Source organism: Narcine bancroftii, chromosome 6 (genome assembly GCF_036971445.1).
Source record: "Narcine bancroftii isolate sNarBan1 chromosome 6, sNarBan1.hap1, whole genome shotgun sequence".
Taxonomy (NCBI): Eukaryota; Metazoa; Chordata; class Chondrichthyes; order Torpediniformes; family Narcinidae; genus Narcine; species Narcine bancroftii.
In genome coordinates this window covers 209071537-209098611 of record NC_091474.1, presented here as the reverse complement: position 1 = coordinate 209098611, position 27075 = coordinate 209071537, and the positions used below count along the sequence as shown (strand labels likewise).

At 43.7% G+C, this 27075-nt stretch overlaps 1 protein-coding gene across 3 annotated transcripts in view; it reads right to left on the bottom strand.

The window, feature by feature from the left end:
- Nucleotides 1-1988: 1988 nt before the first annotated feature.
- LOC138737014 (gap junction beta-7 protein-like) overlaps nt 1989-27075 on the bottom strand; it is a 245019-nt gene continuing 219932 nt past the window's right edge. For all 3 annotated transcript variants that reach the window (XM_069887376.1, XM_069887378.1, XM_069887377.1), the window contains one exon: nt 1989-3927. In XM_069887376.1, coding sequence (XP_069743477.1) covers nt 3904-3927 — 24 coding nt within the window. In that variant the 3' untranslated portion in view covers nt 1989-3903. The remainder of the gene's footprint in view (nt 3928-27075) is intronic.

The following is a 27075-nucleotide window of genomic DNA, read 5'->3' as shown; positions in this document are numbered from 1 at the left end:
ATGAATAAAGTTATTTTGGGGGGAAAAAACATGAAACCATTCTAACAATGTGGCATATTTATTTGCCGCCAATTTCACAACATTTTGTGGGGTCAGAGGTGGTAGGGAGGGACTGACCTCCAATGGAACTGGTGCTGTACACACTGGTGGCTTAGAACAGCCATTCTCAACTTTTTTCTTCTAGCTATGCCCCACCCACGATACCCCAGCCAAAGTTTATGGGCCCCTTTCCCTGTGAAGCTGTCAAGTTTTGGTTCCATCCATACTTCTCACCTACCGATTAAATTTTAAAAATAGTTACGCGAGGTGAAAAGAAAATAAAGCTTTTACTTGTGGCCCCCAGCAGGCCGTAGAGCCCCCATAGAGCATGAATGAAGCTAACATCCTATTTGTACGTGTACTGACATCACTCATTAAGCTATTCTTTAATCTTGGGAATGCCCTGCATAAAATTAATTCCCATTGTTTGGATGATTCTAACAGCACCAACACCAAAGGAGTAACAGTGAATCAGAACTTTTATCAGCAGTTTGTTGGTTGGCTTAAGTGGACATCCCCCAGGCACCTTCAAAGTAAAGATGAAATAACAAAGGTTACCTTCCATTGGAAAAGAATGAAACTCGTGTAGATGCGTCTATTTGAAACACTACTACACATACAATGTTTTCCACTTTTTCTGCATCATTTTTGATGTTCAGGCAACACATCAGAACCATCTGCCAAACCAAAATGTCAAGTTATTTTCAACACAATTTATATCAGATATTCTGAATAGTACCACCATTATTTTATTTTCATATCATTTGGAGAGCTCCTTTGATGGTGGCCACAATGAACCGTTCTACAGATTTCTCACCTTGCAACACATGAATTACAACTGAGAAAAGGGACTTTGCAAGCTGTCAAAAGGAACACTAACTCATTGCTCTTGGCAGCTCACAAATTATTGGCACTCAAACCACAGAGATTATTATTCCAAAAGGAAAGTGTATGCAACATTGGGAACTGGTCAATACAAGCCAAAAACTGAATAGAACTTTGTGTTCATCTTAAACATGCAGCGTGCAGTATGAACTATTTACTTGACACTGAGAAAGTTTTTATTTTTCAGATTGGAAGCATCAAAGCATCGCATCTAGATACATGATTCAACCTGCCTATTTCTTAAACTAAAAACACACAGCAATTGACAAACATTCTCGTGAGCTTGCGGCTAACTTATCCAACTTTTGGAAAGTTATTTGATTAATGTAAACTAAAGGTCTGGTAGTTGATCCACATTGAAAGCTCTTGATAGTGTGTCATGCAGCAGATTACCAGAATGGATGATCAGGCATTGTTGTGGAGAGATAACTGGTTGCAGATGGGATATCTTCAAACAAGATGAGACCAGCCACAAATAGAGTTCCAGGTGCAATTTCAATTGTTGTCTGCTATAAATTATTTGGATGACAGTTTTAAAAGGACCATTAACATCTTGCAGATGATTTAGAACTATGATTTTTGAGTTGGGAGTTTAGTCCAAACATAAAGTAAGTAAAAGCCAATTTTGAGAAGATAATGACACAAGTTCAGTAGCAGACATACAATGTGTCTAAACTAAATCAATCTAACAAGTGTAGCCATTAACGATGAAGTTTGGGAAACCTTATGGATAAATTAGTAAAGGCAAAGTGGCTTCTCATTCATATGGCAGGGATAATATCACATAAATCAGGTAGTATGCTAGGTTTTGGCATGACTTTGCACATAGGAACATTGTAGCATGCTGATCTCTAAACAAGCCAGGATGGCCAAGCCCCGCAGAAGTGATGCCCGATTTTAAAGCAACTAATTTGTAGTTGAGCTTGAGCCAGTGACATAATTTTCCTTTAAGGAACACAGTGTTAATAATGAATATATTTTATTCAATTGAATTAGATCAATTGGATTGGGGGGGTGGGGGGGGGGGAAAAGAATGAAGCAGCGAACAAACACATCAAAGAACCTCCTTCAAAAAAATGTTTATTTAAAAAGGCAGATTACCAGACTACATGGCAAAGATAAATTGGCTGCAGTCCCAATGCGAGCTGCACCAGTTTCACAGAGGAGGGCATTTTAAGTAACGAGAGGTTAACAATATAAGATCTGGAATAGGGAGTGGCTGCATTCTTTTGCAGGCAATGTGACGGTGAGCGGGATGCAGGAAGCAATATTCCCCCCCCTCCCCAGAGTTTCTCTAACTTGGCCAAAGATTTGCCTCTGAAGCATGTGGCTGTATCGTATCAGGATAGGGCAAACTCTTTAGATCAGATGATCTGCCCCCCATATGGAACATCGTATTAGTTATCATTTGATTTACTATAAATTGAAAAATTAAAGCATTCTGTGCTGAAGAATTCTTGTTTTCTTTTTCTTATATATTGATGTAGAATGTTTACTTACAGGCCTCTAGATATGGCAAGGTGATGAGCATGGTGAAATGTACAGAGCCTCAGTAGCTTGCTCTGCCTATATAAGTCCATAATAAAGACTCAAAGTGCAAAGTAATAACTGACATACGTAATAGATCACAATTGATGATTAAATAAATGTACTGATGTAAATTCACAAATCCCTTCCTTGATCCACACTGAAGTCATTAAGAATGCATAAACAGAAATATTCATATAAACTCGAGGAAAAATAAATCCAAAAAAGACTGCAAGTCATAGTAGTTCAGAACAGTTCACATATAAATCGGTAGCAAAAGGAATATCTTTAACTCTTTCATACCCTGGGGAACACCTCGGGATTAAACCGAAAGCAGATGGGAGAAGTCTACACAAAGGGCAGGGGAACGTTTAGGTTTTTGTAGGAACTTTCAAATCTGGCACAGCTACTCCCAATAGCAGAAATGGATCCCTTCCAGCCTCTGTGATTGATGATCCTTATTAGCAAATCTCTAAGGTTAAAATGGTCGCCTTGTGCTATTGGCTTTCATTCTTCAAAAGGGTTCTTTGCCTATCCAGATGGTTAGAGTCACATTAGCGCATTTACAAATCTTTAAAAAGAAGCCAACTATAAACTAGACATTGTGAGAATTTGGATAATTTCGAGATTGGTCAATTGAAAATTCCATCTTTCTAGCATCCAGTTAACTTATTATGGAAGTACAGGTTGTATCTCTTTAATCTGGCCAACTGTGGTCCGGCAACTCCCGTGGCCCGGAATGCTTTGAATCTGCCGCCATTAGTTTGTGGATCTGGCACCAGGGCAGTGCTGTTAGCAGCGCTAATGTGCCAACAATGTGCTGGTGGTTCCACAAAGCCCTTTTGCAGTATTTGAACTCTTCTCTTTCTTTTCCCTTCTCTTGGTTGCACAGTTTAAAGTTGTGTTCCAAACCCACCTATTCATCCAGCTGCGAACATTACACACTGAGATCGGATTGACATCAAGGCAGAACTTTAGGCAAATTGCACGGCTCAAGTTTTAATAGAACATGTCTAACCTATCATCCAGCTCAGAGGATCGGCTCAAGGGCGCAGAGTGATGCAAAGAGCTATGCGGTCAGTATATTTAATTTTTGTTTTTGGGCATTTTCTGTGGTCTGGCAATGGCCAGGTCCCAATGTCACCAGATTAAAGAGGTACAACCTGTATAATAAAATCTGACAATAGTTGTCCAAGTTTCATGGAAGTGGATAGAAAAGTGGACCTAAAAGGTCAGACATTACCTTACTCCATCTCTTATTTTTAATTTTCTTTTAACTGCTGAGATCATAGTTCTGTCGATAAGTTGTTCCACTGGTTTATGATATCAGATGCCACTATTTTTAAACAATTCCTTTTTAAGCCAATCCTCTTTATTATCCTGTAACTTGATTTATAGACGTCTGAAGTCTCTCCTAATCCAAGCATTTTTCCGATCCGGTAACGACTACCATCAATCCAGTTTCAAGAATGCTACCTATGAGAGAAGAGAGAAAAATATAATTAGGCTCCTGAGGCATTTTAAGATCTATGGATCTTGGCAACATCATGAAGAATAGATACATTGTGACAGATGACAACCATATAAAAGGCCTCTTCAAGCCCTCACATAACTGCAACCATAGCTTCCAGAGGTTTCCTCAGCTTTCTAGTGCAATCGTCAGACCTCTCACACTTCTGTGACAACAAAGAGGAGATTGGACAGGTAAAGCAGAGGAGGACTGAAGGGACTGGAACATTTGGAGGCAGAAAAAAACAGGAGATTTAAAAAAGGGTATGGGATTGCATAGGAAATCAAGGATGAGAGAGGAAGAGAAGGGGAAAACCAAAGGGCAAAAAGAGGCCCAGTGGGCCTCTACTGATCTCAGTGGGAAGAATGAGGCCATGAGGGGCAGATTGGTAAAGAAAGGGAGGCAGACTGAGAACTAGAGAGTTTAGAATTAAAACCACGCACATTCAGAGCACAGTAGGATCCAGAAACGAATTAGAGCGGAAGCTCATCACTCACATTAACTTAGTGGCATGAGCAGGAGAAAGAGGAGCGTCTGCAAGCAGAAAAGGTAATGTGGATCAGAAAGGGGAACCGGAGAATATTCACTCTATTTTTGCATCTGTTGTGTGTAAGTGGATAAGAAAGAGGAGAGCTCAGTATACTCGGATAGCTACCGGAACAGTGTAATTTCCATAGACGTACAAAGCTCGGAAACAGATCTTTTGGTACTGGGTCTGTTTTGAGCATCCAACACACCTTTACACTGCCAAATTAAGGCCACCTGCAAATTGTAGGAACCACACCTTATATTCCATCTGGGCACTCTCCAACCTTGCGGCATTAACAGTGACATCTTCAATTCCATTAACTCTCCCTCCTGTTTCTTTCTCTGCCCGCTTCCTTCAACACCCCACTCTTCCCTTCTTTCTATCAGAGAGCTACCTCTTCCCCCTAACATCTCAGCTTTTTAAAAATTTTCTACCCTCCCACCTGTATCCATCTATGATCTCTTATCTGTTAGTCTTCCCCTTCCCCACAACCCCTCTCCTTCCCCGCAACCCCCTCCCTCCCCCCCACCCACCGCCAACCTTTTCATTCAGGTGCCTGCCTGTTTTTTTTAAATACCTGACAAAGGGATCAGGCCCGAAACGTTGGTTACTATAGATGCTGCATAGCCTGCCTAGTTTCTCCAACACGGTTGTGTATTGCATATTTACACTCATCCTGTTTTATTCTTCTCATATTTCAATCAACTCTCTCTACAGATCCTACCACTCACTAACACATGGAAACAATTGCCCAATTACCCTCCCGACCTACACGCCTCAGGGAGGTGGGAGGGAACTTTAGGGCCAGAAGAAACTTCTGGAGTACATGGTCAAGATTAAACCCAGGTCTCTGCATCTGTAAGATAGCTCCCACAAATGAAATAAATATTTCCAAACCAACTTCCCCTCCCAAATGATAACTTTTTTTAAAAAACACCGTGCTTAAAAGTTTCATGCTGATCAGAAAACCAACACAAAATGGCAGTGCAGTAACAACGTTACAAATTCACAGAACAGCTCCACCCTGTAGTTGGAGAATGCATTGCACCTACCCAGAGTTTAATCAGATTCTCTGCAAAGCAGTAGCTATGACACAAACACTATGTGGCAGAGAAAAGTTGTTTTTATATTTAAAGATGTCAGTTAAAGGGGAAATTGTATTGCAAGTAAATATGATTCTTTTGACAAACAGACATTTTCAAAGTGCTTCCACTGGAACGAGCATCCCACTTGCTGAATCTAATCTGGTGAAGATGGTTTCTTTAAATCTTTAACAGTTGCAAGGCTGACAGAATGCGTTTGATTAACCATATTTTGCTACAAGAACACATGATGTCAAATACAGCTTAAACTCTTGATATCCGGCACCTATGAGGATTGTTGGATGCCAGATAAGTGATTTTTCTGGTTGCTTGAGGTTGCATGATTGGTGAACTAACATCAAGAAGCACCAATTTTAAACTTCCATCTTTTTTAACCTATTTATATTTCACAATTTTTTTTTGTCGGATGCTTGAATTCTGGATTACAGGAGTTTTTAAACTGTACTATTAAAACATTAACATTCTTTTCTTTTAAAAATAATTTCCAAATCTAGCAGGCAGGCATTCTGCAGAGACTGTGCGAACCACATAGATTGCCATCTTTGATATTAACTCATCTTGCAAAGCTTATCATTCAGAGTTCCTATTATGGTGATGTCTTCAAATAATGAACACTCTGACGGCCATGCACACAAGTGCAGAGCCTCATCTTGCGCAGACAGACTGAATGTAACGCCAAGTTTGCTTTCAACATGTGACAATTTCTCACATTAAAAAACTATAAGCTGCTTCACCACTGGCAAGAGAACAATTATCTAATATTTTGTTTTTCCAATGACTGACCTATGGCCTGAATAATAGTACTCATGCGTACAAGTTTTGGCATTGCTTTCTTTCTGGAGTAGAGTAGCCATCCACTCTCCCTATCCTCATAAGGGATCATTTCTGGCAAGGCAGCACTAATGGAGTCAAAAGTAAAATACTAAGTGATTACTTCCCTCAAGCACTCAGTCAAATGATGTGGGCAATGTCCCTCCTGAATCAAGAGGCAACAGTTAAAAAATGAACCTAACAGGAAGGAACGCCATGATAAACTAAAGGAATTCAAAGTAAATATATTGCAAGGAAGATGGTATATGTAAGGCACTGCAAAGATTGCAAAAGTCTGCCAAATTCCACTCTAACCTGGTGCCTTTTTTCATGCAGTGACAAGATAACATCCTTAACAGCCTTGAAGACCAGTTGTGCTGCACTGGAACCACACGGCGTAGAATACGGATGTGAAACCGCAACTGGCAAAGAAACCAGAATGTCTGGTAAACAAGAAAATCTGCAGATACTGAGGGTCTAGACAGAATACGAAAGTGCTGGAGAAACTCAGCGGGCCACTTAGCATTCATAGGAAGTAAAAGGCAGTAAAGGTTTCAGGCCTGACCCATTCCTCAGGAGTGCTGAACATCAGTCAGGTGCCTGAATAAAAGTGGAGGTGTGTGGGAGGGGCAGCACAGGCTAACAGGTGATAGGTGGATACAGGTTGGAGGGTATAAGAGAAGCTGAGAAGTGATAGGGGCAAGAGGATAGAGGGCAGTGAAAGAGAGCTCTCTTGATAGGAGAATGTCTGACTTCACAGCCGCAAGACAACAATAGCTGACATCTGTGAAGCAACAGAGTTTATCCCACTCATCTTTAACTGCTATCAGTCCTCAGCTCATTGGAACTACTAATGAACACTAAAATATGGAAGCAGGGTGTTGCTCTGTGATATAAACTCCACTCAGTGGATGCAGCACACTGTATATCCCATTTTTCATGGGAATGTAGAATAAATTCCAGTTCAGTTTGTCAGCTTGGAAAAAGTAACTGAGTAAAAGAGGCATCAAATAAAGATGCAGTACAGGTGGAGGATAAGGATGTTATTTTAAACCAAAGAGAAAGTGGCTTAGATACAAAATCATCTGGGTTGATATTCCCTCAGTATCTCCCAGAAAATTGTCCAGGGATGACCTGTCCAGCTACTTACCACCCCAGTAATCTACTTTCACTCATCAGCAAGTGATGAATGGAATAATCCGTCATGCTATCAAGCAGCACTTGCTTGGAAACAACGAGCTCACAGTGTTACGCCGTAGAACAGCAACAATAGAAATTCACCAAGAGACTTGGTGTTTTTCTTTTAAAACAATATATTTGCTAATAACTACTACTAATAACAACTTCGCTAAATTTATCCCCAACTATGCATAAATATACGTGAGTAAGTGCCAAACCATTGCAGCCTAGTCACAATTATGGAAAGTCATTCCAAATTCCAGTCTTAGAAGTCCATAGTTGAAACATAGACTCTTAAACTGATGTACATAAGTAATTATGAAGGAGGTGAGGGAGACCGAGTGACTGGACTGTTGAAAACTCACAAATCCTTGTTGAGTTTCTTCCAGAGAAATGTCCTTTCCTACAAATAGTTGTCACAACTCTCCTTTTCCATGCATAGGGGAAAACGAAATGTGTGACTTCCACGATGCTTCCAAAACCCAGGCATGGGATCAGTCAAAATTATCATCAAAATGGCCATGATCCAATGCAGGAATTCGCCTCCTTCTTTTACCAGATACGGACCAATCAAAGTGATTATTCCTTTGGCCATGGTGGTTCAATAATTCCCCTGACAGGAAGAATCATCCGAATTGTCCATTTCACATAGCCACTCCACCTTTGTTTCATTAGATGGCTGATGGTCAATTAACGAAGCCTGTATCTTTAAGTGTCCCAAACACACAAATTTCTTTAAGTGTTTCACTCACTCACCATCAGCATCACTTCATTTACAGTTTGTACTTGATGATGGCATGCAGTCTCACCACAAGCTGTGAATGTTTGCAGCCTGTATTAATCCTTAAAGTGACAGTCACTAAATGAAAGAGGAGCTTGTAATAACAGAAGCTCAGTTTGGGCCCAGCAAAATTCACTCAGCGCCTCACCTCATCACAGCCTTGGTTCACACATGGGCAAAAGAGTTGGATTACAGAGGTGAACAGAGAGTACCTGCCTGCAACATCAAGACAGGATTTGGAGCCAAGGAGCCCCGGCTAAAATGGAGTTTAGGAGAACAAGTGGGAACACTCTTCATTGGATGGAATCACATTTCCACTCAAGAGGATGAGCTGCAAGGGACAGGAGAGAGGGAATGAAGAAGGTTTGGCAGAGTTAGCTTAGTGGCTATCGTGATGCTATTACAGTCCCAGTGACCCGGGTTCAAATCCACCATGATCTGAGGGACTTTGTATGTTCTCCCCATGACCTGTGTGGGTTTTCCCCAGATGCTCCAGTTCCCCCTCCCCCCATCCTCCAAAACATATGGGGCTGAAGGGTGTCAATGGCTGGAATCATTTTCTAACATGCTGTGATTTTTTTTTTAATGTAAAAAATTTAAACATATCAATGTAGATCATTGCAATGTTGCTTCAACCAACAACAGATGGGCACCCAGATGTTATGTGAGATCAACAAGTTAAAGGGAGTTGCATCAAAGAATAACTGTGATAGTAGCACAAGGAATCTAGGGCAAGGGGATGACTACCTATCATTATTGCTTGGAGAACCACAACTTGAATGCTTTTGTGACCAATTTGATCAAGGTGCAGAATAAGATGATGAGGATGTTGTCAGGAAGGCAGGAAGTAAGAAGCACTCCATGCTCTTGTAGAAGATAGTTCTAAGCCAGGAATCCATAACTCTCTGGAAGCCATGGTACTTCCAAATTGATCCATGCAAGTGACAATGTGACAAAGTGCGACAACCTCTAGACCTATTTATAAGGTTGCATTTGTAAGGGTAACCAGGGTATTTAAAGACGTGACTTTATATTGATGATTTATGTAACTGTCATACACCAGGACTGCAGAAATGCATTCTCTTTATCATCAAGTAATTAGCATTCCTCATTGTCCAGATTTAAGTCAATACAGGTGTGGCAGTGACAGGAACTGTCATAAACCCTGCTACGCCTCATCTGAAAAGACTACTAATGTACGTGCCATGTAAATAAAGTCACTCTTAATCCTGAATGGAGTGATGCTTCCTCTTGGAGATTATCACCTCACCTGATGCCATGTTGCTCTGGAGACCAATGCGCATGACCATGAGTCCAAATGCATGACTCCCCTACATGCCTGCTTGCATTAGTTACCATGAACAGCCCTGAAAATGGTTTCCTTCGTGGAAAATTTATTCCATTGTACCCCTTCTCTTAGAGCCAACCTCCTTATGGAAGTTATTGAAATAGAGTGCAGGGAAACATGATTCCACAGCGATCAGTTAAACAAGAAATTCTGCAAATGCTAAGGTCAAGAGAAACTCAGGCTAAGCAGCATGCATAGGAAGTGAAGGGTAATCAACATTTCCAGTCTGAACCCCTCATCAGGAATAGAAATCTGAAAAAGTAACCAAATTATTATCTTTTACTTCCTATGTGACCTGCTGAGTTTCTCCACCACATATGTAAGTCCATAAGGCATAGAAGCAGATATGGGCTAATCAGCCCAATGAGTCTACCCCACTATTTAATCATGAGCTGATCATTTTCTCACTCAGCCCCAATGCCTGACCTTCTCCCCATAAACATTTGATGCCTTGACTAATCAAAAACTTCTTTCTTAAATACACCCAATGACCTGGCCTCCACAACTGCCTGTGGCAACAAATTCCACAGATTTACCACCCTCTGGCTGAAGAAATTCCTAAACATTTCTGTTTTTAGAAGATGCCCTTCAATCCTAAATTTGTTCCCTCTTGTCTTAAACTCTCCCACCAGAAAAAGCAACCTTTGTACATCTACACCGTCTAAACCTTTCAACATTCAAAATATTTCAGTGAGATCCCCCCTCATTCTCCTACATTCCAATAAATACAGGCCAAGAGCTGTCCAACATTCCTCATATGATAACCCTTTCATTCCTGCAATTCTCTGAGTGAACTTCTTTTGAGCCCTCTCCAACTTCAGCATATCTTTTCTTGAATGAGGACAAATAAACTGATCACAATACTCCAACTGAAATCTCACCAGTGCCTTATAAAGCCTCAACATCTATTCCTCTTCAAATGAATGCCAGCATTGCATTTGTCTTTCTTGCCACCATCTGAACACACAAGTTTACCTTCCGGCTATCCAGCACAAGACTCCCCATTAAAAAAAGTCTGCCCGTTCATTTTTTTCTACCAAAGTGCATGAGAGTATACTTTACAACATTATATTTCATTGCCACTTCCCTGCCCGTTCTCCTAATCTGTCCAAGTCCTTCTGCAGCCTCCTTGTTTCTTCTGCACTACCTGCTCCTCACCTACCTTTGTATCATTTGCACAGGTTGAACTGTTGAGAATTGAGTGAACCTATGCTTCTACACCCACTGAATCGATTGAAACACTCAAATTGATGAATGGCTTAAAAATAACCTCAACTGGGGCTTCAAAAGGGACTTTTCAATCAGTGAATGCCAGTGAAATTGAGTGCCTGAAAACATTATCCTCTCTACCAAATGAGTTTCAGTCTGTGATAGATTCTATCACCAATGTGTATATGCATAAATTGTAGTGTAGGGTGATTGTGATTGGCTGAGAGCGTAGCCACACCTACTGGCAAGTCTTAAAGGGTTGCTCCTTGCCAGACCAGATCATTCTGGACTAGTCGACCTACATGTGATACGCTCCAGTCTTCTAGTTAATAAAAGCCTTGGTTTGGATCAACAAGCCTTTGATTCTTTCGACGTGCTCTACAATTTTATTAACTAGAAAGTTTTAAAGGGTTGGAGCGTACACTACGGCTGGAACGCCTCAACATCGACCCACAGTCGGCTACAGCCTCGAATGACTTTAAGCACTGGGTGAGGTGCTTCAAAACATACAACTCTCTGACACTGCCGTGATAGAGGACAGCCATCGACTACTAATATTGATGACTATGGTGTCCCCAAGAGGTCTACGCTCGGTACAAACTAACGACAAGAAGGCAACAGCCCGGTGAGTCCTATAGAGCTTATATTCAAGCACTAAAGGCAATGGGCAGGGACTGTGCCTGCACAGACAGAACTGATGCGGAGACCACAGACGATCTCATTCGGGATGCCTACTTGGCTGGGGTCCGATCGAATGAGAATAGGCAGCATCTGCTAGAGCACGGGGAAGAAAACCTAGAAGACGTGATCCGGATCGCAGAGACAATGGAGGACGCGGTCTTAAGTATGGACGTGTACTCTCAGGACTGGACCCCATGCTCTGATGTGAGTAGGATGCCCTCCCTCAACCCTACTACCTCCAGCACACCGACGGCCTGTCAGTTGCCGCTTCGCTGCCTGATGCGACCCCAAAGGGTTATTTCTGCAGGAGGGACAAGCACAGCAGGTCCCAGTGCCTGGCGAGAAAAGCCAGGTGCCAGAAGTGCCTTAAAAACGGCCACTTTGCTGTAGTCTGTCAAACACAGTGCCTCGTGTGAAGCCCAACCGCCAACCTCCCATTCAAACATTTCTTACTCAGAGCTCTCATCCAATGAGAGCGAGGGCTCCACCACGCGGCAGCGTCTGACATCCCGGGGCAGGTGCCAAGCACGGAAGGTACAACCCACCCTCGCCGCAATGACGTTGGCCTGCTTCACCCGCCCTCAAGAAGCAATGTCCGACCAGGCCCCAGCTCTGACTTCAACAGCCGCTGCCACTGCCGCCATCACCGCTGAGCCCACCGCCATCACCGCTGAGCCCGCCGCCACCACTACTGACATGCCAACCAGGGACCCACCGCTGCAGCCGACCAAGGACAGGTCACACCCATCGCCGATACCGACGCTGCTGACCGAGAACTCGCCACCACCGAGGCAGCCAACCAGGTACCCGCTGTCGCGACCGACGCTACAGACCCAGTACCCAATGCCGCTACCGACACTGCCGACCAGGGACACACCACCACGACCGACACTGCCAACCTGGTACCCACTATCGTGACCGCTGACAACCACCCGACTGACTGCCCCACCGCCGACAGCAAGCAGCGACCCTCAGCACTTGCCGTTAGCTGGCCGGCTCCCCCAGCAGGCTGCAGGCAGCAGCACCAACTCCTCGACGCTGACTGCACCGGCCCAACTGTTTGTGTGACATCACCACGCACACGTTGCGTGACGTCATCACGTAAGACTTCACTGCCCCCATTACAAGTCACTACATCAGTAACCCTAGACCAGGACTGCCCCCATCCCCTCACAAAAGCAATGGAACTGATTAAAGTGCATGGACATCGTACCAATTGCTTATCTGACACAGTTTTATCCGCGCAGACCTGGCCCACCATTGTGGACTGGCTATTCTCCCCACTGCCCAGAGGATTTCATTGGCGACCAGATCACACTCGACTGGGGTAAAGGGGTATTGTGTGGTGACCCTCAAAATCCAGGGTATCACGTTCATAGACTTCAAACTATTAGTCCTTCCCCAACTGTGCACCCCTTTATTGCTGGGACTGAATTTTCAGTGCCAGTTCCAAACCATTTCCCTGCACTTGGGGGTGCCTCACTCTCCACTCTCTGTCTGTAACTGCTCCACCCCGGAAGCCTCCTGCCACGGTAGCCCGAGCCACCCGTCCACACACCTCACCTGTAACCTCTCCACCCTCCGGGTTGCTCCGCCAACGCTCTTTGCAAACCTCACCCTGGCTGGAACCCTGTGGCCATCAAAAGCCAGCAATATAGTTAAGAAGACAGGAAATTCATCACAAGCGAGGTGCGTAGACTGCTGGACGAGGGCATTATCGAACCTAGCTTGAGTCCCTGGAGGGCCCAGGTGGTGGTTGTTAAAAACGGGGAGAAGCCGAGGATGGTGGTTGACTACAGCCAGACAATCAACTGCTTCACGCTTCGGGATGCATACCCCCTCCACGGATCACGGATGTGGTGAATCAGATCCACCAATACCGTGTGTTCTCCACCATTGACTTACATTCGGCCTATCACCAGCTCCCGATCCGCCGAGAAGACCGACATCTCACAGCCTTCGAAGCAAATGGGCAGCTGTATCAATTACACAGGATACCCTTTGGGATCACAAATGGCATCGCAGTCTTCCAGCGGGAAATGGACCGGATGGTGGACCAGAACAGGCTAACAGCTACTTTCCCGTATCTGGACAATGTCACCATCTGTGGCCATGACACGGAGGATCATGATGCCAACCTCGAGAATTTTTTTCACACTGCAATTCAGCTGAACTTGACCTACAATTTTGACAAGTGTGTCTTCCGGACCACTTGGCTCGCAATTCTAAGTTGCGTGGTGGAGAACGGGGTGTTAATGCCAGGCCCTGACCGCATGCATCCCCTCATGGACTTGCACCCTCCCCCCCACACCCCCCACACACCCAGAAGGCACTCAAATGCTGCCTGGGTTTTTTCTCTTACTATGCCCAATGGGTTCCACACTATGCTGACAAGGCACGGCCACTCATCAAGACCACCTTCTTCCCCCTGTCAACCGAAGCCAGAGCGGCCTTCGAACGCATCAAATCGGACATCACTGCTGCAACGCTGCACGCCATCGACGAGTCCATCCCGTTCCAAGTTGAGAGCGATGCGTCCGACTTTGCACTGGCAGCCACTTTGAACCAGGCCGGTCGGCCGGTAGCCTTCTTCTCCAGAACCCTCCAGGGTCCTGAGAGCCGATACTCCTCTGTCGAGAAGGAGGCCCAGGCCATAGTCGAAGCAGTACGTCATTGGAGACACTACCTCACTGGCAGGCACTTTACACTGCTGACTGACCAACGTGCGGTCTCCTTCATGTTTAGCAATACCCAGCGAGGTAAGATCTAGAATGACAAAATCACCAGGTGGAGAATCGAACTTCTCCACCTTTAATTATGACATACTGTATCAGCCTGGTAAACTCAACGACCCGCCAGATGCGCTCTCCAGGGGGACTTGCGCTAACATACAACTGCACAGGCTGCAGAGACTCCACGAGGAACTCTGTCATCCAGGGGTCACTAGGTTTGCACACTTTGTCAAAGCTCGCAACCTGTCCTACACGGTCGAGGAGATTCACTCCATGACCCGAGCCTGCCCGGTGTGCGCTGAGTGCAATCCCCACTTCTTTCATCTAGAGAACACCCACATCATCAAAGCTACCCGCCCCTTTGAGCGTCTTAGCGTGGACTTCAAGGGACCCTTACTGTCAACCAACCATAATACCTACATCCTTACGGTCATCAATGAGTACTCCCGCTTCCCTTTCGCTGTGCCCTGCTCGGACATGACTGCCTCCTCAGTCATAGAGGCCCTGCACAGCATCTTCGCCATCTTCGGTTACCCCAGTTACTTCCACAGTGACAGGGGGTCCTCGTTTATGAGCGCGGAGCTGCGGCAGTACCTTCTGGAGCGTGGTATTACTTCAAACAGGACCACCAGCTATAACCCACGCGGTAATGGGCATGTCGAAAGAATGCCACCATCTGGAACGTGGTTATGCTTGCTCTCCAGTCCAAAGGTCTTCCCACCTCTCACTGGCAGGATATGCTCACTTGTGCACTACACTCCATCCGCTCCCTCCTATGCACCGCGACCAATGCCACCCCAATGAAAGAATGTTCTCTTTCCCGAGGAAATGCAAATTGGGAACAACCATACCGGCATGGCTCATGGTTCCCGGGCCGGTCCACCTGCGATGCCACGTCTGGTACTCAAAGAATGACCCCTTGGTTGACCGAGTGACTCTGCTCCATGTGAACCCGCATTATGCCTACACTGAGTACCCGGACGGGTGGGAGAACACAGTCTCGGTAAGGGACCTAGCCCAAGCCGGATCAGGCCCAGCAGTGCTTCCAACCCAACCTCCCCCAAATCCTTCTCCCCCAGGTCATGTGCTCGAACAGAGGGACCAGCATCACCCCACCAACTGAGGCCAGACTGTCGACAACGCTGTTGGGGAATTGAGTGAAGCAGTGGCCGCACCCGACGAGCCTGACGGCGACATGACTCCAGCGACCCCATCCCAGCACCACGGCGGTCACGCCAGATGGTCAGGCCCCCTGACCGGTACAGCCCCTAGCCTTTCTTTCTATTTCTCCTTCTTTCTTACAGCCCTTTCTTTCTTTTTTTTAACAGCCCTCCATCCACCCCGGGGTCAGTTCTCAAAGAAGGGGTGAATGTGATAGTACAGATTCTATCACCAATGTGTATATGCATAGATTGTAATATAGCATGATTGTGATTGGTTGAGAGTGTAGCCACGCCTACTGGCAGGTCTTAAAGGATTACTCCTTGCCAGACCAGATCATTCTGGACTGGTCGACCTACATGTGATGCGCTCCAGTCTTCTAGTTAATAAAAGCCTTGGTTTGGATCAACAAGTCTTTGATTCTTTCGACGTGCTCTACACAGTCTTTCAATTATTCTTAGCTGTTTTGGCTGCAGTGGATACTGGAAAACATTGATGTCCAAGAGGTGAAAATTTGGAACAGAATTCTGACCTGAAAGGAGGAATTTATCTTAGTAAAGTTGATGGTAGAGGGGCAGTTTTCCTTTCACTGAGTACTGTTCAGCAAGAAACAGAGATTCTACAGTTCAGTACTTAAGAGATTTTTGTTTGTACCTGGAATGTATATATTGACCTGCAGACGTGGACTTGAGAAATTATAACGTATCACAAGGGCTTCTAGAGGTTGGGCAATCATGTTTTTTTTGACTGCACCAAGGACAAGGCCACTTTGCCTGAATAATTGACCACACAGCTCATTGCAAGGTACACCCCAAATGCCTTTGTAATCACCATCTTTCCTCTCCACTCTGCTGGAAGATGAGGTTATTGGTTTTCAATAGGGTCAGCCACACTGTGCGCCAACCCCCCCCCTTCCCCCCCCCCCCCCCCCAACTCTGAACCTGTTATCCCTGCAGGTTCTCAGGAAAAGAACTACACTCTTCATTTTCTTCTGCTCCTTGCGACCTCTAGATGGCCAGATTGCATGTTCAATTATGAAGTCACTGTAGATGCTGTTGCGGGCACATCCAGACTGGTGCAGGCACTAGGATGTCAGGATTAAGAGAGCAAGGATTCCAGTGTTGTGAGATTTATCAGCAGGACTGGCTTCCCACATAACTAGTGACTCCAATAAAGTACTGATAAAGGTGCACTGATTCACACCGATGTGTGATTCATGTCGTAGTAGCGTTCTCTCCCTATAGAGGCAGAACAACATGGTGTGAGAAACCAGAAAGGTAGCAGGTGACCTGGTCTCCCAGGAACCATTCCTCTGACCAGTGCAAATATCTTGCAGTTCATTTTCTCACATGGACTCTAAGAGGAAGTATGGCGCTGACAGTGAGGAAAATCTGGGGAAGCCTTTCCTGCCTATTAAAGGAAAGTCCGACAGGCACATCAGTTCAGTCTCTATCTACCTGCACTCTTGTGAATCCAGCAGTGCTGATAAACCTCACTGTGTGAAATAGCTCCTCTTTTTTATTGAAATCAATGCAGGTCAAATCAATTCTTGACAAATAATGATCCCAGTAAGAACCATAGAACATTACAGCACAAAAAAAAGGTCCTTCAGCACTTCTAATCTTTTAGAAGGTGGCAAAGATCTGTTGTGGTTTATTCAGAAAAATCCTATGGATTCGTGGAGACAGCAATTCATTTACGAGGATATGGCTACGATGATGACAGCCTTGGAAACAAATGCATTGCCTATGATAAGCCAGTTTTCATTAAAGTTTAAAGTTCAGTTTATTGTCAGAGCACATTCTTCGCATACAACCCCAAGATTCTTTTTCCTGTGAGCCAGGCAGAACTTCTACTTATCAGTAGTGCAAAAAAAAACATGAGAAGTTGGCTCTTCACAAACAGGCAGGCCTTTTAATCCTTGTCCAAGGTTCCCAAACAGTTGCTGATCATTGCCATTGCAATGAGTCCAGTGACACCCGGAGAGTCCTGTAACAAGAGCATTTCAGCAGCTTAAATAGCGGAGAAAGCATTTGCAGCCGCACATAACTCATTTGGTGGACTTGAGGATATTAGAGCAGCATGCGGAGAGTTCTGAAGCTGCCTGGTCATGTGATCTGATGTCAGCAGAGTCTTTTTTTAATCAAAAGAGAGCGATAAACCGTTCTTAAATTAACTCTAGCAAAGGTCACAGGTTTCAGCCTCCTTCTTTAATTTCACTGGGAATGGCAGTCTGTACCGATTCGGTGTTCTTATGGCACTGAAAAATTTGGCACGACATGCCTGGTGCAGTGTCACACCAGGCAGGACGCTAGCAGGAAGTGGGCAGGATCCGATTGATCCGTGCACAAAATGAGTTTCATGCTTGATTTTACATTTATAAAAGTGCTAGGTGTTCCAAATTCCAGGAAATTGCTTGTTACCATCCCGATCCTTAGCTCTATTCCTTCCTCACACAGAACCTGGACAGGGTGATGAGCATGTGGGAGACCTACCTATCAAATTAGACTTCCATCCTCACTGCTGTTTCATGATCTTCCTCCCTGCTGTGCTTACTGATTTTTTTTTCAGGCTCTACCAAATTGATTCTTCACCTTAACTAGTTGTGTTAAAGTCCAAGAAACACAAAATGCTGAAGGAACTCAGCATGTCAAACAGCGTCCATGGAAGAAAATAGATTGTCATTTCTAAGGGCAGCAGCCTGTTTCCCGTTAAAGGGTTTCTGACTGTTTCAACTATTTATTGCCTTGCAATACCCAAAAGTGCTGGAGAAACTCAGCAGGTCACACAGCATCTCGAGATCGTAAAGGGTAACCAATGTTTCGAGCCTGGACCCCTTTGGCCTGACCTACTCAGGGTCTTTCACATTGTGTTCCTCCAGAGTTCCAGCATCTCTCTCTCTTTCTCTCTCTCTCTCTCTCTCTCTCTCTCTCTCTCTCTCTCTCTCTCTCATTTACTTGTGTTAAAATTTGGCTCCCTTGAAGGTGAATTGGCTAATCTGAAGTTCACACAACTAATAACTCCTCTACATCAGAAAAAATAGCAACAGGCACATTCAGAACAAAAGCCTACTCTTTTGTCATTTCAGTTTCTCTGCACGGCTCTGTTCTCCAGAAGGCAAGGCATATAGTTGCTGTCAGCCCTTCAGTAATGCATTCAAGTGGCTACTCTCCAGGTGTAGTCCAGATGCCGAACAACAGAAAGCTTTTTCTGATTCTCCTCCCTAGTTGCTCAGAGAAGATGGCAGTGAATTATCTCGGATCTTAAACTACATCTGGGAATGGTGTTTGATGAGAATTCTACAATCCCATTTATCACCAATGAATGATGGTGTACGACTTGGGAAGAAGTGTGGAGGGGCCATATACAAGGTGCTGCTTTACTGGCCTGGTCTGGCATCTCTTGAAGATGGAGGTAGGATGAAAGCAGCTGGAGACCCAAAGGTAGTGCATCCAGCAGAAGATATTCAAATGCACTCCTAACTCAAACCTCACAAATTAGGGCAAAGCTTTGAGGGGTCAAAGAAGTAATCCACTTCATTAGTGAATCCAGACTCTGTACTGCTCTTGAAATTGTTTGTGTTGTCATTTGAGCACCCAAATGGTGCAGAATAACAATTTAAAACACCGAATCACCTTTGGAACTTGTAAGTTTATTAATGGGCAAAATTTACATTTCACAAGGTGCTGAAGTGGGGGTGGATTCTGTGGTGGGGCAACCCCTTGGAAGTTGAAGGGTAGTCCAACTAAAGTAAATGAGAGAGTGAAGAGCCTGGTTAACTTTGTTTGCAGGTTTGTTGGACAAAATGGAGATTGAAGTGTTAGTGACTGAACTGTGATTAGAGTCCAATTGCAAAGTTATTAGACTAGAAAACCGGAGGTCTGAACACACACCTGATAAAGTTAGAGTTGAAATTGCTTTATGGCAATTTAGTCAATTAAATGGATTTGAATCAAAAAATATTTTCACAGTGTCTGTGATGAAACAGACATGTTATTCACCAAATCTTCTTAGAAAGAGAAGTCCATTATTCAAGTCAAGGCTAAAGGTGACTCAAGGAAACATGCTGATATTCACATGCATTCAATAATAGGCAAGCAAGCCTTTTGGTTCTACAAGATGCTATCAGAAACAACAAGAATAAAACAGAAATGGACCATAAGGGATTACGATGTCACAGGAATAATAGAGGCTTGGCTAAGAAAAGTGAAGTATTAAATACTCCTGAATGCAAAGTGTTCAGGAAAGATAGGGAAGAGAAGAAAGGGAAGTGGCAGTTTTGTGTAAAGAGATTATTGCTTTGTTGGAAATTAGAGGATGTCCTGAACTGATCAAGGACAAAACAATTAAAAAAAACTGAGACTCAATTACATTGTAGGGCTATGTTAATCGGCCAGTAACAACTGAGAAGAACATTGAGGAACAAATTTTCATGTACATTATGGAGAAGTGCAACAGCCATAGTGATCAGTGGGAATTGCAACCATCCAAATATCAGCTTTAATAGCAGTACTATCCATGGTAGGAATAACCACTGCACAGTTCCTATTACTACAGGTACTCCCCGACTTATGACCGTAATTTGGACTGAAGGATCAGTCATATCTCGCAATGGATGTATGTTGGAATTGCGTACTTACCTTGTTAGTCAGCACCCAGGGGTCTGCAGGCTGAGTGCGGCCATCTTGATTCCTTGACACGTGCGTGAGTCTTTGATTGGTGCATCTGTGAGAGTTTTGTGCCCTTAACTCATGAATGCGCCAACCGAAAACTCATACATGCACACAGGAATCAAGAAGGCCATGCCCAGCCTATGGACCCTGGGACACCGATTAACAAGGTAAGTGTGCACATTTTGGCTCTTACATGCCCTGTATCCCTGTTATAGATTGTCAAATACATCATAAACCGCAAAAAAAATTATATTTTTTCTTTATAATTTTTTAACAAATTTTCAGTGGTATGTGCAGATGGACTTAAGTCACACAGGTCGCTAGACAGGAAGTATATATACATTAAAAGAGAGATTAATTCAGTACAGGCCACATACATATGGCAGTGAACAAACCAATAGCATTGTGAGAATACCTTCACCAGACAGACCACAACGGTTGAAGCAGGCAGCTTTCCAGTTCCTTTGGGATCCAGGGATTCCACAGCCTGGAGCCAGTACATCAAAGCAAAACATGAACACAGCCCCCCAACACCTCTATTTTCTAAGAATTCTCAGGAGATTTCTCAAATACTCTATTGAACTTCTACAGGTGTTACTGTGAAAAGTATATCGACTGGTTGCATCGCGACCTGGCTTGGTAACCCAAGTGCTCAGGAACACAGAAGGTGGCAGAAAGTGGGCACTGTCCTTCCATACAGTGAATGAAACTTTGTGAGACACTGCTTCCAAAGGTCAGCCAACATCGTAAAGGACCCTCATCACCCTGGTCTCCTCTTCTCGCTGCTACCTTCAGGCAGAAATTCCCATGCCTGAAGTTCAGCATTCTAAGTTCATAGAACATTAAAGCACAGTACGGGCCCTTTGGCCCACAATGCCATGCCAATCTATGTAAGGTTACTCAACAATCTAGACCTTCCCTATGTCATACTCATAGCCCTCAATTTTTCTTACATCTATGTGCCTGTCTAAGAGTTTTTGAAATGTCCCTTGAGTACCAGCTTCCACCACCATCCTTGGCAATGTATTCCAAGCACCATCACTCTCTGTGTAAAAAAAAACATACCCCTGACTTCTCCCTTCAATTTACCTTCCCTTATACAGTTCCCTGGAACAGATCCAGATTTATTTTCAAATTCAGATTTATTGTCAGAGTACATATATGGCACCACATACAACACTGAGATTCATTTTTCCTGCAGGAATGACAGAATCACCGCTAATTGGTAGTGCAAAAAGAAATGTACACAGCGAAAGCATGTAAACAAAGAACTGTAGCAGATAACAACTGTAAATAAACTGACTGTGCAATACAGTGAGAACAAAAAGAAAAGTCAATAAAGTGATCAATAAAGTAAGAGTTCAAAGGGGTCCAGGGTCTTAGTAAGAGTCTCCGATTGAGTTTGTTGTTGAGAAGTCTGATGGGGGAAAGGTAGCAGCTGTTCCTGAACCTGGTGGTGCAAGTCTTATGACATCTATATCTCTTTCCTGATGGCAGCTGCGAGAACAGAGCTCTTGATACTACCTTAATCGTAATCAACCTTCTAAGGATCAGTTTGCATTATTAAAATGTCACTTTTTTCTCATACTAACAGCAGCTGTGAATATTTATCTATCGTTTTATATTGGCATGTATTTCTGTATTGCCATGTCATGCTAATTTTACATTTACTATAGTAGTTGGTATATTTTATGTACATACTTGGCTGCAGCCAATAAGAATTTTGGTCCATACGTCCATTGTTCTTATGTATATGACAAGAAGCTCTTATTACCTTACTCCCTACCACCATCACAAGAGCAATTAGCGGTGGGTAATAAATACCAGCCTTGTCAATTAAGAAACTGAAAATGCAAATATTACACGTACAAGTGTGAATCAAAGACTGGATGTTCTGTACCAAAAAAGGTCTCACAGATTCCTCAAAGCCAAAGGTCAGATGGGTAATGGAATATTTGCTACTTAATCTGCTTCAACAACACTCTAAGAAGCTTGGGAGTCCACCAACAGTAATCAATATTAATTACCGGTGCCATATGGCTACAGGGTGTTCAAAATCAAAATTTAACAAATCAAGTCATCTTTGACACAATTTCCCTCCACCACCAAAAAGGACCATGCAGCAGGAGAGTGGGGATCTACATTTATACATATCCAAATCATATGACAAGCAAATTGGAATTTATTGCTATTTCTTCATTGTGGTTTGGGTCAAAATCTTAAAATTTCTTTCTTTGCACCCTGATGAAAATACGTTCACTGCAAGGAGTTCAGCTTCCAAAGGTGGCTCACCACTTTTCAATGGTAATTAAAGATGAGCAAGACACTTTGATCTTTTCACATGAATGAATTTAATATAAACTGGTTAACAAGTTGAGTCGGTACTGAATTATGACATGATTCTGTGAACTATGAAAAGAGCTGACTCAGAACAGATCAGAGAACAGGAACAGGCCCTTCAGCACATGATGTCTGTGCTGTCCATGCTGCCAAATTAAACTAATCCCGTCAGCCTGCACATGATCCATATCTCTCTACACCCCGTACATTCACCTATCTAAATGCCTCTGAAACATCGCTATCACATTTCTTCCACCATCAGTACTAGCAGCACGTTCTCTGTGTAAAAAAAAAATGCATGCCTTACACATCTCTGTTAAACTTTCCCCTTGTCACCTTAAAGCTATGACCCTGAATATTTCACATTTCTGCCCTGAGTAAAACACTGCCCTATCTATGCTTCTCATTTTTTAAATCAACCTTTGACAAGGACCCCCACGAGAGACTCATCCAGAAAGTCATGAGGTGTGGGATCGGTGGCTGTGTGCATAAAACATTGGCTTGTAGGAAGAAAGCAGAGACCAGTTAGTGGAAGGAAAGTATTCCTCCTGGAGGTCAGTGACTAGTGGAATGTCACAGGGATCTGTTCTGGGACCCCTGCTCTTTGTGATTTTTATAAATGACCTGGATGAAGAGGTAGAAGGATTGGTCAATAAGTTGCATCTGACACATAGGTTGGAAGAGTTGTGGATGGAGCTGATGGTTGTCAAAGGTTACAAGAGGATATAGACAAGATGCAGAGTTGGGCAGAAAAGTGGCAGATAGAGTTCAACCCAGATAAGTGTGAGGTGATGCCTTTTGGAAGGACAAACCAGAAGGCTGAGTACAGGATTGATGGTTGGATACTTAGGAGTGTGGATGAACAGTGGGGTTCAAATCCATACATCCCTCAAAGTCGCCACACAGGATGATAGGATATAATTAAGAAGGCCTAAGGGATGCTTTATTAATAGGAGGATTGAGTTCAGGAGTAGAGAGGTCATGTTGCAACTCTACAAATCTGTGATAAGACCACACTTAGAGTATTGTGTTCAGTTCTGGTCACCTGGAGAGGGTGCAGAGGAGATTTACCAGGATGTTGCCTGGATTGAGAAACAAATCTGATGAGCTGAGAATTATTTTTCTTTGGGGCACAGAGGATGAGAGGTGACTTGATAGAAGTCTACAAGATTATGAGGGGCATAAAAAGGGTGGAGAGCCAGCAAATACCAGAGGACATATGTACATGTCAGGTCACTTGTAGTGCTACTGGTACCACGTAACCCAGTACTACCTGTTGCATGGTCGGCAACTACACAGGCTCCTAGTGTGGAAGATGGCTAGACACCCTGCAGGATGAAAAACAAGACTTGTCAAGGGGCGGAGGAGCCCTCTCATAGGGTCAACGGCCATCTAACAAATACACACCTTGAAGTGTGGAAAGGGCATCCCTTGCATCGAAACTTGGTCTGGCCATTCACTGCAACAGAACTTCCCCCAGCCCTCTTGGACATCACCATGCCACTGGATTCGGGAGGGGTGAAGGGAGGGAAGTTTAGGGGAGGCATCAAGAGGAAGGTTGTTTTTATTAACACCATTGTGGGTGCCTGGAATGTCTTGCCAGGGAAGATGATGATGAAGGCTGAAACATTAGGGGAATTTAAGAGACTCTCAGGCACATGGATGAAAGAAAGAGGGAACAAGGTAGGGTGGGATAATACTTTTTTTAAGGAATATGGGTCAGCACAACATCAAGGGCTGAAAGGCCTATGCTGTGCTGTAGTGTTCTATGAAGTCACTCGTCAGCTTCCAACACCCGAGAAAGCACACCAAGTTTGTCCAACCTCTTTGTAGTCAACATTCTCTCGTTCAAGCAAATTCCTGGTGAACCCCTTCTGCCCCCTCTCCAAAGCTGCAGCATCTTCCCAGGAATGTAGTAACGAAGTGAACATGGTACTTCAAATGTGGCTCGCACAATCTTTCATATTGCTGTAACATGCCATCACATATTTATACTCCAATGTCCTGAGCAATGAAGGCAAACATGCCATACGTTGTTTTTTATGTCCTATCAATCTGTGTTGCCACTTTCAGGGAGCCAAAAACTTGCACCCATCCGCATCTGCCATTTCTCCACCCAGATTCCTAATGGACCGATATATGCTGGACCCTTTGACAGCTTTCTTCACTATCCACAACTCCACCCATTTTTGTGTCATCTGCAAACTTACTAATCAGTGACATCCCCACTTTCATCTAAAGCATTTGTACAAATACCACAAGCAGAGGTCCCAGCACTGATCCCTGAGGAAAACCAATGGTCATGGAAACACTCCTCCACCACTGTCCTCCGACTCATCTGGCCAAGACAACCTTGAATCAACCTACCTAATCACCATGGATCAGCCTATCACTATGGGTCTTGTCAAATGTATTACTTAAGTCCAGGTTGGTAACATGCACTACCATTCCCATTGTTTATATTTATTACCTCCTCAAAAGAGACTTAGTGATCTTATTTGCTCATAAGCCTGTATACACACAACTCAAATAAACAGGCATTGCTAGCCTCGGATACCAGATGGTTGCTAAGAGCATATGCCACAATTAATTGTTCCCTTTTTCCCCATTTAATACCACGTTAAGCCTTTGTCAGACATTAGCCAGTGCCTGTCACTCTAATAACCTTTATTGTACCATTACCTGTAACCTCCATCCCCAGATTATGTTAGAATCTATGTATTTTATAAATCCTTTACTGGCAAAATGAATTATTTAAACAGGAACAGAAAGCTACAATGTGTGCCGAGGAAGCCAATTAATTAAACGATATTAACCAGATTACAGTTGTGAATCCTATATATTTGTATTAGCTGTGACCTTATTAAAAAGGGAAAAGGTTGCATTTTTCCTCATCTACAAGCAAGTCAGTCAATACCCAAAGGAAATAAAACCTGGAGTGCAACTTATGACACTTCATCTTATTAGTAATTTAAATGCCAGTGCATATAATAATGTTGTGAGGTTTTGCTGACGGCACTGAATCTAACTGCAATTGTGTTGCTGTTGACTTCCTAAGTTTGACTCCAATGCCCTCCAGAAACACACAATCTATATTTCTGTTCAATTGAATGAAGAAAAGGTGAACAACTTGCCACAAGTCTTGCGTACAACATTTCTCATTGCCACCCAGTGCCTAAGGTTATTTGTAACCTAGATGAAAATGAAGGGCAGTTTCTGCATTGACTTTTCTTGATTTATGGCAAAGTCTAGCATCCTTGGGAAATCAGAAGCTTCAATAAATTGTCTCACTCAGTTCACCTCTGTGGGTCCCTCATTGCAGGTCGGCCTATCTGAGATTTCATATTTCAGCCACAAACCTTTTCTAAGCCACCAAATTAGCTTCCCATCCTGGCCGATGGCTAAACCTGATCCAGAGTGTCTGTAAAACCCAGAATTCTACTGAATTGAGTTTCTGAACCCATAATGCTCATACAGCATGAAAATAGGCCCTTCTGCCCAACTTGCCCATGCCAAAAAAATGCCCCTCTCACACATTAGTCCCACCTGCCTGTACTTGGCCGACATCACTCAAAACAGATCTAATGCACAAATTTGTCTAATTTTGCCAAAGTACCTGCCTCAACCACCTCATCCAGCAGTCCATTACATACACTTACTAACCTCTGTGTAAAAAAAACCATACCCCTCAGGTTCCTGTTAAATCTCATCCTCTTCACCTTAAACCTACACCCTCTGTTACCAATTCCCCTACTCTGGACGAAAGACTCTGCGTTCACCCCATCTATTTTTCTCATGATTTTGTATACTTCTGTGTTATCACCCTTCATCCTCCTGTATTCCAAGGAATAAAGCCCTAGCCTGCTCAACCTCTTCCTATAACTCAGGCCCTGTCTGAGTCCTGACAATATCCTCAAATTTTCTCTGCATCCTCTCCAGCTTTTCTACAGCATGGTAACAAAAACTGAACACAATATTCTAAACGGGGGCATCTCCAATATCTTATACAACTGCAACATGCCCTCCCAACTTCTATACTCAATACTCTGTCTGATGAAGGCCAATGTGCCAAAAGTCTTTTTGACCACATCCCTTTGATGCCACTTTCAAGAAACTACATATGTGCACTCTGTTGTACCATTTACGGTATAGGTCCTACCCACGTCACACCTCACAAAATGCAACACTCACATTTCTCTATTAAACTCCATCAACCATTCCTCGCCCATCTGTCCAGCCGATCAAGATCCTGCTGCAATCTTTGACCACCAGCTTCACTTCTAAAATCTTATCCACAAACTTTCTCTTCCTGCCATTACATCTTCATCTAAATCACTGATGAGATGACAATATCTTGCTGAAATCCAAATATATCTTCGGCAGTTCTTCCCTCATGGTCACATTTTCTTGGTCACATCCTCAAATAACTCGGATTTATGAGGTGTGAACTCCTGCTTTCAAGATGGTGCTGAATATCCTTTGTTTGCTGGTGTGCCTTCCCTCCCTTATCCCTCTTGATGAAACAATGGTTATGTATCTTTATCTGTTTGACCTGCTGAGGTTGTTCA